Source organism: Cetorhinus maximus, chromosome 20, assembly GCF_964194155.1.
Source record: "Cetorhinus maximus chromosome 20, sCetMax3.hap1.1, whole genome shotgun sequence".
NCBI lineage: Eukaryota > Metazoa > Chordata > Chondrichthyes > Lamniformes > Cetorhinidae > Cetorhinus > Cetorhinus maximus.
This window is the reverse complement of record NC_135898.1, coordinates 80,020,870-80,032,943: the sequence shown is the minus strand read 5'-3', so window position 1 is coordinate 80,032,943 and position 12,074 is coordinate 80,020,870. Positions and strand designations below refer to the sequence as shown.

The 12,074-nt window shown below is 47.4% G+C and overlaps 1 protein-coding gene across 1 annotated transcript in view; it reads left to right on the top strand.

Moving 5' to 3' along the window:
* Positions 1-12,074, top strand: part of LOC144694497 (uncharacterized) — a 130,853-nt gene that overhangs the window by 69,887 nt on the left and 48,892 nt on the right. The window contains exons 28-36 of the mRNA XM_078564993.1: positions 5,119-5,154; positions 5,321-5,356; positions 6,237-6,299; positions 7,158-7,193; positions 7,508-7,561; positions 8,497-8,535; positions 9,049-9,120; positions 10,252-10,302; positions 10,651-10,710. Of these exons, the coding sequence (XP_078421119.1) occupies positions 5,119-5,154; positions 5,321-5,356; positions 6,237-6,299; positions 7,158-7,193; positions 7,508-7,561; positions 8,497-8,535; positions 9,049-9,120; positions 10,252-10,302; positions 10,651-10,710 (447 nt within the window). The remainder of the gene's footprint in view (positions 1-5,118; positions 5,155-5,320; positions 5,357-6,236; positions 6,300-7,157; positions 7,194-7,507; positions 7,562-8,496; positions 8,536-9,048; positions 9,121-10,251; positions 10,303-10,650; positions 10,711-12,074) is intronic.

Genomic DNA, 12,074 nt, shown 5'->3' with positions numbered 1-12,074 from the left:
GTGGTGAGCCTGTGGGATTCGCTACCACAGAAAGTAGTTGAGGCCAAAACATTGTATGTTTTCAAGAAGGAGTTAGATATAGCTCTTGGGGCGAAAGGGATCAAAGGGTATGGGGAGAAAGCGGGAGCAGGCTATTGAGTTGGATGATCAACCATGATCATAATGAATGGCAGGGCAGGCTCGAAGGGCCGAATGGCCTATTCCTGCTCCTATTTTCTATGTTTCTATGTTTCTGAGTCAGGAGGTGAGTTATTGCAACAGAATTCCTGGGCTCTGACCTGCTCTTGTAGCCACAGTATTAATATGGCTGGTCCAGTTCAGTTTCTGGTCGATGGTAACCCCCCCAGGATGTTGATAGTGGGGGATTCAGCGATGGTAATACCATTGAATGTCAAGGGGAGATGGTTAGATTCTCTCAAGTTGGAGATGGTAATTGCCTGGCATTGTGTGACGCGAGTTACAATTTAAGTTTGTTCTGGACAAAGAAATAGACAAGTTGCAAAAAAATGTTTAGGATTGGGGGAGAGTGGATTTTAGTAAAAATAAGGCAGGATCTGGCCAAGGTAGACTGGGAACAGCTACTTGTGGAGGAATCTACAGAAGAACAGTGGGGGGGTGGCGTTCAAAAAGGAAATGGGGAGGGTACAGGCTCAACATGTTTCCTCTAGGGTGATAGGAAGGAGTAACAAGCCCAGAGAACCATGGATGACCAAAGATATTCAGGTTACGATGAGAAGGAAAAGAGAGGCTTTTAGCAGGTACAAGGGAAGCAAATCAGTGGAGTACAGAAAGTGCAGGGTGGAGCTTAAGAAAGCAATTAGGAGAGCAAAGAGGGGACATGAGAAAGCTCTGGCTGGTAAAAGTAGGGAAAATCCCAAGATATTCTATGAGTATATCAATGGGAAGCGGATAACCATGGGAAGAGTAGGGTCAATAAGAGACCAAGAGAGCAATCTATGGCTGGAGCCAGATGACATCACTAGACTGTTGAATGAATACTTCACCCAAGAGAATGAGGATGAAGGTATCGAACTCGAGGAGAGAGACTGCGAGGTTCTTAAGCAAATTGATATAGGGAGTGACAAGGTATTGAAGATGTTGGCAGGCTTAAAAGTGGACAAATCTCCAGGTCCGGATGATTTGTGTCCCAGACTGCTGAGGGAGGCAAGGGAGATCACAGGGCCTCTGATCCAAATTTTTAATTCCTCTCTGGCCACGGGGAGGTGCCAGAGGACTGGAGAACAGCTAATGTGGTTCCGCTATTTAAGAAGGGTAGTAGAGATAAGCCAGGGAACTACAGGCCAGTGAGTCTCATGTCAGTGGTAGGGAGATTATTGGAGAAAATTCTGAAGGAGAGAATCTATCTCCACTTGGAGAGGCAAGGTTTGATCAGGGATGGTCAGCATGGCTTTGTCAGAGAGAGGTCATGCCTAACAAAGTTGATTGAATTTTTTGAGGACGTGACCAGGTCTGTAGATGAGGGTAGTGTAGTTGATGTAGTTTATATGGATTTCAGCAAAGCCTTTGACAAGGTCCCACATGGGAGACTTATAAAGAAGGCAAATGCACATGGGATACAGGGTGATTTGATAAGGTGGATTCAAAATTGGCTTAGTTGTAGAAGACAGAGGGTGATGACAGAGGGATGCTTTAGTGACTGGAAGCCAGAGTCCAGTGACGTGCCACAGGGATCTGTGCTGGGTCCCTTATTATTTGTCATTTATATAAACGGCATAGATGACTATGCAGGGGATAGGATTAGTAAGTTTGTGGATGACACAATGATTGGCCAGGTGGTTAACAGTGAGGTTGAGTGTCTTGGGCTACAGGATGGGATGGTCAAATGGGCAGATAAGCGGCAGATGGAATTTAACCATGAAAAGTGTGAAGTGATACATTTTGGAAGGAGTAATTTGATAAGGAAGTATTCAATGAATGGCATGATACTAGGAAGTTCTGAGGAACAAAGGGACCTTGGCGTGTGTGTCCATAGATCTCTGAAGGTGGAGGGGCATGTTCTTGGGGTGGTGAAAAAGGCATATGGGACACTTGCCTTTATCAATTGAGGCATAGATTACAAAAGTAGGGAGGTCATGTTGGAGTCGTATAGAACCTTGGTGAGGCCACAGCTGGAGTACTGTGTGCAGTTCTGGTCGCCACATTATAGGAAGGATGTGATTGCACTGGAGGAGGTGCAGAGGAGATTCACCAGGATGTTGCCTGGGATGAAACATTTAAGTTATGAAGAGAGGTTGGATAGACTTGGGTTGTTTTCGTTGGAGCAGAGAAGACTGAGGGGCGACCTGATCGAGGTGTACAAGATTATGAGGAGCATGGACAGGATGGATAGGGAGCAGCTGTTCCCCTTCGTTTAAGGGTCAGTCACAAGGGGACATAAGTTCAAGGCAGGAGGTTTAGGGGTGATGTGAGGAAAAACTTTCTTACCCAGAGGGTGGTGGCGGTCTGGAATGCACTGCCTGGGAGGGTGGTGGAGGCGAGTTGCCTCACATTCTTTAAAAAGTTCCTGGATGAACACTTGGCACGTCATAATATTCAAGTCTATGGGCCAAATGCTGGTAAATGGGATTAGGTAGGTAGGTCAGGTGTTTCTCACGTGTTGGTGCAGACTCGATGGGCCGAAGGGCCTCTTCTGCACTGTGAGATTCTGTGATTCTCTGGATGTTACTTGCCACTTGTCAGCCCAAGCCTGGATATTGTCCAGATCTTGCTGCTTCAACATCTGAGGAGTCGCGAATGGTGCTAAACATTGTGCAATCATCAGTGAACATCCCACTTCTGACTTATGATGGAGGGAAGTGTAGTAGAAGGATCTGCACCTAAAGAGTTAACATGTGACTCAGTACAGTACCACCCAAACAGTAATGTAAGAAGACACATGACCTAGAGCTAAGATCAGCCTGGTGACAGATAGTAACATATAAGGGCCTACTATGGGGCCCCCTCCATACCTTTACCCTCTACTGTAAAGATGTGCATAGTTCGATAATGTCAATAAAGACTTCCTCGTAACTTCAATAAGACTGTTCCAAGCAGCACACGTTATGGGTAGCAACAACAGAACAGATCAGGAAGGTCATTGATGAAGCAGCTGAAGATGGTTGGGTCCAGGACACTACCCTGAGGAACTCCTGCAGTGATGTCTTGGAACTGAGATGACTGACTTCCAATAGCCACAGCCATCTTCCTTTGTGCTGGTTTGACTCCAACCAGCAGAGCGTTTCTCCCCTGATTCCCATTGACTCCAGTTTTGCTAGGGCTCCTTGATGCCACATAAATGCAGTCTTGATGTCAAGGGCAATCACTCTCACCTCACCTCAGGAGTTCAGCTCTTTTGTCCATGTTTGAACCAAGGCTGTAATGAGGTCAGAAGCTGAGTGGCCCTGGCGGAACCCAAACTGAGCGTTAGTGAGGAAGATATTGCTGAATAAGTGCTGCTTGATAGCACTGTCAACAACACTTTCCATCACTTTACTGATGATGGAGAGTAAACTGATGGGGCGATAATTGGCCAGGTTGGATTTGTCCTGCTTTTTGTGTACAGGACATACCTGGGCAATTTTCCACATTGCCAGATAGATGCCAGTGTTGTAGCTGTACTAGAACAGCTTGGCTAGGGGCACAGCTGCTGCTGGCCCACAGTGCCTCATGGATGCCTAGTTTTGAGTTGCTAGATCTGTTTGAAGTCTATCGTATCTAGCACAGTGGTAGTGCAACATTACACGAAGGAGAGTATCCTCAATGTGAAGGCGGTACTTCACGGTGCTCACTTTTACCTATAGTGTCATGGACAGATGCATCTGCAGCAGGCAGGTTAGTGAGGATGAGGTTAAGTATGTTTTTCCCTCTTGTCGGTTTCCTTATCATCTGCCGCAAACCCAGTCTAGCAGCTATGTCCTTTAGGACTTGGCCAGCTCAGTCAGTAGTGGTGCTACCGAGCCACTCTTGGTGATGGGCATTGAAGTCCCCCACCCAGAGTACGTTCTGTACCCTTGCCACCCTCAGTGCTTCCTCCAAGTGGTGTTCAACATGGAGGAGTACTGATTCACTGAGGGAGGGTGGAACGTGATAATCATCAAGAGGTTTCCTTGCCCATGTTTGATATGCATGAGACTTCATGGGGTCCGGAATCGATGTTAAGGACTCCCAGGGAAACTCCGTCCCACTGTATACCACTGTGCCGCCACCTCTGCTGGGTCTGTCCTGGCGGTGGGACAGGACATACCCAGGGACGATGATGGTGGCGTCTGGGATATTATCTGTAAGGTATGAATCTGTGAGTATGACTATATCAGGCCGTTGCTTGACTAGTCTGTGAGACAGCACTCCCAATTTTAGCACTGGCCCCCAGATGTTAGTAAGGAGGACTTTGCAGAGTTGACAGGGCTGGGTTCGCTATTGTAGTTTCTGGTGCCTAGGCCGATGCCAGGTAGTCCGTCTGGTTTTATTCCTTTTAGACTTTGTAGTTGGTTTGATACAATGAGTGGCTTTCTAGGCCATTTCAGAGGGCAGTTAAGAGTCAACCACATTGTTGTGGTTCTGGAGTCACATGTAGGCCAGATTGGGTAAGGACATCCTAGGCAGATTTCCTTCCCTAAGGGACATTAGTGAACAAAATGATTTGATAAAGGTGTTCAAAATCATGAAGGTTTTTGATTTGCAGCATTGTTGGAATTTAGAATGCTTAGAAGCTGGAAGTAGATTCAATAGCAATTTTCAAAAAGGAATTGCATCAATGTTTGAAAAGAGGAAAATTTGCAAAGCTATGGGGCAAGAGTGGGAAAATGGAACTAATTGGATAGCTTGTTCAAAGAATGACCTTCTTCTGTGCTGTAATATTCTATGATTACAAAAGGTCAATGCATCACATGGGCTATGATGACTTCCTCAGTTTCTGTATTGTCGTAACATATATCCAGTCACATGGGGAAAGGTTTATTGTCCCCTCACTTGTTTTCTGATAATATCAATGCAGCTTTGATTGACGGTTCCCTTGTTTCTATGGTGCCAATGTTATTATGTTTCATTACATAGTGAGACTTGTTGTTGTGAAGTGTTTCTAGCCATTCCCTGACATTGTGAACATCCTTTTTCCTCCAGGTGATAGAGGATTGAATGGCATTCCCGGATTGAAAGGTACTGAGTTTGATCTAATCTTACAGCGATCAATTGTTTTCTTCCATTTTTTAACTTTCAGTGACTGTATTGCAAGTGAGTTCATGTGAAGTGTGAACCTCAGCCCTATATGCTTGTTTATTTTAGTTTTGTTGCCTGTAACTATTCCCTTACATTGAAATTACAGGTGATACAGGAGAGCGAGGTTCTCGTGGTTTACAAGGTAAGCAGGGGGAATCTTTCATTACAAGACACAGGAAGTAATGAACTCAGTGATGCCACTTTACCCACAAGTATTGCCAAGCAGTAATTAAAGTTCAGTGATGTATTAATGAAAGTGCCGAGGTGCTACTGAGCCTTAGACCTGAAAGTGCCAGATTCCATTTCCAGGTGGTGCTTTGAGCTGGTGATAAAACAGGGCAGAAATGGGAATGCTTTGACTGACCTTGATGTCCCACAGTTCAAAAGGGTAAAGGGAATATGGTTGTGCAATGAACAATCCACCCATCCTCCTCCCCCACCCCCCCGCCCCAATAGCAATCGTGTGGTTGGTGGGTTAGGAATCAGCTATAAACAGGGTCATATTCATCACATGACTTCCTGCTTCTAACCATTGGTTCTCACCTATTGGTCGCTTGGCACCTTGTCTTCCTGGTGCGTTACCTTCCTGGCCAATTGGAAAATGAATAGACTCTGTTACCTGAGTGGATGATTCATGACTGCCAAACGGTCTGACAACATCTCCAATAATTTTATAAGTTATAACTGAAAGAATACAAAGAAATGGAAAGAAGATTATTTAATTTATCTTTGAGTACCCTGTGCCCCAGTGATTTATTTTCTCTGGAGCTTGCTTACAGCAATATCTGGGAAAGAAAACTTTAAACTAGGGTTTCCAGGACGATGTGGGAGAGTTGTGTTGACGGCTTTCCTATCCTGGGCTCTGAGGGAGGTGATGGAGGACTGCCTCAATGTCTGGAGCTTCTCCACCAGCCTGAGGTGACTCTAGCAGCAGAGCAAGGCCTCCTTGCTCATAAAATCAGAGCAGAACAAAGACAGCGGCTATGTAATTGCACTAATGGCCTTTCCTGGGCTCCTTGCAGGTGAACCAGGTCCTCGTGGATTGCCAGGGACAACAGGAGAGCCAGGACAGAAAGGATCAACTGGTGAGCAATAAGTCACATCCTCAACATCCTCAACACCCTCACACTCTCACTCTTTCCTTTAACTTCCTTCAGTTATCTTCCTCCAATCTAGCAGCCCTGAAAAGCCTCTGCACTCTTGACCTCTTCACTTGCCACACCTTCTCTCCTCCTCTTTCCAACCTTGGTGCTGTCCTAACTGGAGCCCCGACCTCTCAGTCGGGTTTCTGAATGGGAGAAAAACCATAGAGTCTTTGCCATTTCTCTAAGAGCAAGAAGAGAGGCCCTGCAACAGTATTGTGGACTCATGGACTATACTCCATACAAAGTGAAGTTACAAAATCGACGCTCTCTGACTGTGGTAAATTTGGGGTTTCTCAGTGATGCATCTCAAAGTCTACGTCAAGTATCCATGTGACTGGGGGCACTGACCACCTCCCCCCTTCCCTGGTGTGTCTGTGACTTGAGGCCGTGACCTCCCTCCCCAGGTGTGTTTGTAACTGAGAGCATTAGGAGCACTGATTTCTCCACCCCCCCCCAAACACCGCCCCCTCCTCCAGTGTATCTGTGCACCACACCCCCCCACTCCCCATGGTTTCTTTGTAACCCTGGGCAGTGACCGCGCCCCCCCTTCCACTGGGAGCAGTATTTACTGAGTGTGTGGTTGGGGATGCAGGATGTTTTTGTGGGGGGTTTTGTGCGGCTGGTTTTGGGATTTTTGGAGGATGTTTTTGGGCAGTTTTGAGCATTTGTGGAGGGTTGGGGTTGTTTAGGTATTTGGGTGCTTGAGGATTTTTAGGGGGGGGGTAGATTTTTTTGGAAGGTTTGGGGGCATTACTGTTGTGTGACAAGCTCATCAATTCTCTTCCGCTCCTTTTTCAGGTTCTCCAGGAGCTGATGGTCACCGTGGTCTCCGAGGTAATCCCAAACCCAAACCCTGGTAGGAGAACAGAGGACAGAGGGAGAAAGGGGATGGGAGAATTGGAGAGAGGGGGAGAATTAGGGTGAATTGGGGAAGGGAGAGTTGGAGGAATGGGGAAGAGGATAATCGGGGTGAATGGTGGTCACAATGAGGAAAAGGGTGAATATGTGAGGAAGGGAACCAAAGGCAGGGCAGGGTGGGGGGGGTGGTGGGGGGTGCAGTAGGAGGAGAGGATGGAATTGGGGAGGGGGTGATTAATGTGTTAATCGAATGATGCTCAATGCACTCATTTCTTGCTCTTTGCCATCAGGTGAACAAGGACCACGAGGTTCACCAGGATCAACAGGAGATCCAGGCCCCCGTGGTGAGTAAAAGGGGCTGAATTGAGGGAGATTGTCTGAGAAAGAATGAGGGACTGGTTTCCGACTGCCACAATTTACAATGTACTGACTGACCACCCATGATATTGCTCAAAGACATACGTGGTATCAGTTGATCAAGCGACTGAAACTTTGGACCCAGTATCCCACCGAGTGGTATTCTGCTGCTGACAACAAAGGCTTGTGTTTCCTGTAACTAGTGTGAAGTATCGCAGTAATAAAGAAATTTCATTTCTATAGCGCCTAACATGCCCTCAAGATCTCCCAAAGTGCTTTACAGCCAATGAAGTACCTTTAAAGAGCACTCACTATTTTACAGACAAAATCAGCAGTCAGCTTGAGCACAGCAAGATTCCAGAAATAGTAGTGAGGTAATGGTCAATTAATCTGTCTGTGGTTGAAGGATATATATCGCTAGGGTACAGGAGAGAACTCCTCTGTTCTTCAGCTGCTAGTGCCCGTGGGTTCTTTTACAGCTACCTGAGCAGGCAGCAGGGCCTCGGTTTAACACCTCATTTGGAAAATTCCCTCAGCACTGACCCTCGGACAGTGCAGCGCTCCCTCAGCACTGACCCTCGGACAGTGCAGCGCTCCCTCAGCACTGACCCTCGGACAGTGCAGCGCTCCCTCAGCACTGACCCTCAGACAGTGCAGCACTCCCTCAGCACTGACCCTCAGACAGTGCAGCACCCCCTCAGCACTGACCCTCCCGCAGTGTGGCTCTCCATTAGTACTGACCCATTGACAGTGTAGCACTCCCTCAGTACTGCATTGGGAACGCCTGGGTTCCAATCTCTGGACTGGAACTTGAATCCACAATCTTCCAACTGTGAGGCAATGGTGATATCCAATGTGCCAGGCTGAAACAAAATCCATCTTTAAGCAGTTTAATGCTGTATCTATTGAATTTTTGTTACAGGTGAACGTGGCACCCCTGGGAAGGTTGTTAACATTAGAGGTGAGTGAATTATTGAGTGATTTGGACACTTGGGAACCAGGAGGAGGCCATTCAGCTCATTGAACTTGTTACACAGGATCAGGGGGAGGCCATTCAGCCCCTCAAGCCTTTTACTCAGGAACAGGTTCAGGACATTGAGCCCTTCTCAAACCTGTTACACAGGATCAGGTGGAGACCATTCAGGCCCTCAAACTTGTTACACAGGAGAAAGAAGATGCCATTCATCCCCTCTCGAGCCTGTAATCAGGAACAGAAGATGGCCATTCAGCCCCTCCTTCCTGTTGCACAGAAAGAGGAGGAGGCCATTCAGCTCCTCTCGATTCTTTACAATGGAGTGAGGGAGACCATTGAGCTCTTTGAACCTGTTCTGCTATTCAGTGTGATCATGTTTAATATTTGACCTAACCCTAACCCTGCCCTTGCACAAAACTGTCTGGGACTTAGAGACTCTGTTTTGTAGCCTTTATGGTTGTGATGCTGAGGTTAAATCTGTTCAATTTCACTCCCTCTCAGGATCAGAGACAACTGCGGTTGTCCAGGGACCCCCAGGACCTCCCGGACCACCCGGACCCCCAGGACGATCAGGTAAATACACAAAAAGAATGGCTGACCGTAAAGGTATCACTCATGCCACTCCTCCACTGCGAGCTAATGTCAGAACGCTAAAGAAGCTCACTGGGGTGCCACTCATGTTTAATCCGAGTAACTAGGAGACAGAGAATTCAGGCCTCACCATTCTCAACCCCTCCTGACTAAGCAATTTTCATTTGGATTTAACATGCATGTTAGAATCACATAGCAGGAACTTTAGTCTGTATCTAACCCTGTGCTGTACCTGCCCTGGGAGTGTCTGATGGGGACAGTGTAGAGGGAGCTTTACTCTGTATCTAACCCTGTGCTGTACCTGTCCTGGGAGTGTTTGATGGGGACATTGTAGAGGGAGCTTTACTCTGTATCTAACCCCCTGCTGTACCTGCCTGGGAGTGTTTGATGGGGACAGGGAGCTTTACTCTGTATCTAACCCTGTGCTGTACCTGCCCTGGGAGTGTTTGATGGGGACAGTGTAGAGGGAGCTTTACTCTGTATCTAACCCTGTGCTGTATCTGCCCTGGGAGTGTTTGATGGGGACAGTGTAGAGGGAGCTTTACTCTGTATCTAACCCCGTGCTGTACCTGTCCTGGGAGTGTTTGATGAATTAGAAAAACTTGCCATTATTGATCTCTGTGTTTTATTCTCTTTCCCATCTCATTGTCTCTCCTTTGGCTCTTGATCTCTTCTCCCATTCTCTCACTGGACTAGTAATCCAGAGACCCAGGCTAACCCTCTGGGGACACGGGTTCAAATCGCACCATAGCAGCTGGTGGAATTTGAATTCAATCAATAAATCTGGAGTTTGAAGCCAGTTTCAATGATGATGATCTTAGAACTATCATCGATTGTTGTAAAAAACCCACCTCGTTCACTAATGTCGTCTAGAGAAGGAAATCTGCCATCCTTACCCAGTCTGACTACATGTGACTCCAGATCCACAGCAATGTGGTTAACTCTTAAATGCCCTCTGAAATGGCCCAGCAAGCCACTCAGTTCAAGAGCCATTAGGGATGGGCAACAAATGCTGGCATTGCCAGTGACACCCACATCTCATCAAAGAAGAAAAATTTCCATTTTAATGTATAATCAAAGTAAATCCTTGTTGATCTATGTCTTGTCTCACAGGCGAGAGTATTGTCGGACCCCCAGGACCAGAAGGACCTACAGGCCCTAAAGGTGAGTATTTTATTTATCACTGAGCAAAAAGAAGCAGCAAATGGCTGAGATCCTTTCTTCACTGAAGAATCTCAAGACTTCACAAAGGGTGTGGAGGAGCAGCAGGGATGTAGAGAGGAGGGAGGGTTGAGGGTGTTGGAAGGTCAGGAATGGGTGGAAAGGAGAGGGTGGGGAATAGGAGGGGCAAAGAGGGGTGTGTAGGGGGGTGGGCTGCAGAGGGAACGGGAGGGATCTGGAGGGAGGGGAAATGTGTGGGAATGAGGGGTGCGTAGCGGAGGGTGACTCAGTACTGAAACTCGTCTCTCACAGTTAGTGCCTCTTGTGATATTTCCACCCTGTGTTTTCCAGGTGCCTCAATCGAAGGGCCTCGGGGTCCACCAGGACTGCCTGGTGTTGCAGGTATTCCAGGTGAGTGTTTGACATCATGATGTTAAAGTGGCTCCAACAGAAACCGTTCTGGAAACACAATGTGTCCACACAGGAACACTCGGCACTGGCTTTAACCTCAAAGAACTCGGGCACTGATTATCATGGGCCAAGCCTTTGGGCACCCTAAGTGTTGATGGTGTTTAATCAGACAATCTATGCATCCAACTAGCAAGGAATATGTAAAAAGATGTGCAACGAATTTGCGCACAGTAAGGTCCCACAAACTGCTATGAAATAATGACCTGATAATGTGTTTTGGTTAAGGGAGGATCTTTCTGGAATGCCACAGATCACAGGCTCACCTTGGCTTAGCTCCTTATCTGATAGTTGGCATTACCAATTGTGTGGAGCTCCCTCAGTCCGGCCCTCTAATAGCTTGCAGCACTCCCTCAGTACTGACCCTCTGACAGTGCAGCACTCCCTCAGTACTGACCCTCTGACAGTGCAGCACTCCCTCAGTACTGACCCTCTGACAGTGCAACACTCCCTCAGTACTGATCCTCTGACAGTGCAGCACTCCCTCAGTACTGACCCTCTGACAGTGCAGCACTCCCTTAGTACTGACCCTCTGACAGTACGGCATCCCTCAGTAGTGATCCTCCGATGGTGTGTTGCTCCCTCGGCAGGGCACCGGGAGTGTTAACAGTGGACTGCTGTCAGGATTGGGAATTGAAACTATGACCTGAAATAGTGAGAGTGGGCCACCCACTGAATCGCCCTCTGATTGGCTAGCTTGGACTGCCTCAGGGTTATGTAGGTTGAGGGATAGCTATCCTCCATGTAAGTGGCCAGTCCCGCCACATCCTCCAGGCTGCCTGATGGTCTCTAAGGCATCTGGAGAGGCATGAATCTGTCAGCAAAGCGATGTTAGTCATTCAGCATTATCACATCAAAGAGCAGCCAGTTCAGTTACAGAGATTCCACTCAATGTGGGCCTGACACTAATGGCTCATTCCGAAACTTCCCAGTGAGTCGCAGGATCCCCTGACCAGAGCGCAGCTCAGGGTCAAGTGGGCGAGGACCTTTCTCCAGCAGCGGAGCACTGAAGTAAGTGATGTAGACTCGCTGCATGGAACAGCCTCATGTTAACTCCCATCCACCTGGTCATTCAATATAATTACTCCCTGTAAAATGACCCCACTTCCAAAGCCTGTAATGTGAAAACTCTTCACTCTCCTCTCACTTTGTCCTCAAGGTGAAGGTAGACCTGGACCCCCAGGACCCTGAGGATCAGAAGGCGGTGATAGTTCTACAGACTATTCAATTCCATTCAATACTCATCTTGCAGGTTCCTACCCCTGGATATAGAACCACTTTATCACAACTGTTAACATGAGAATGTG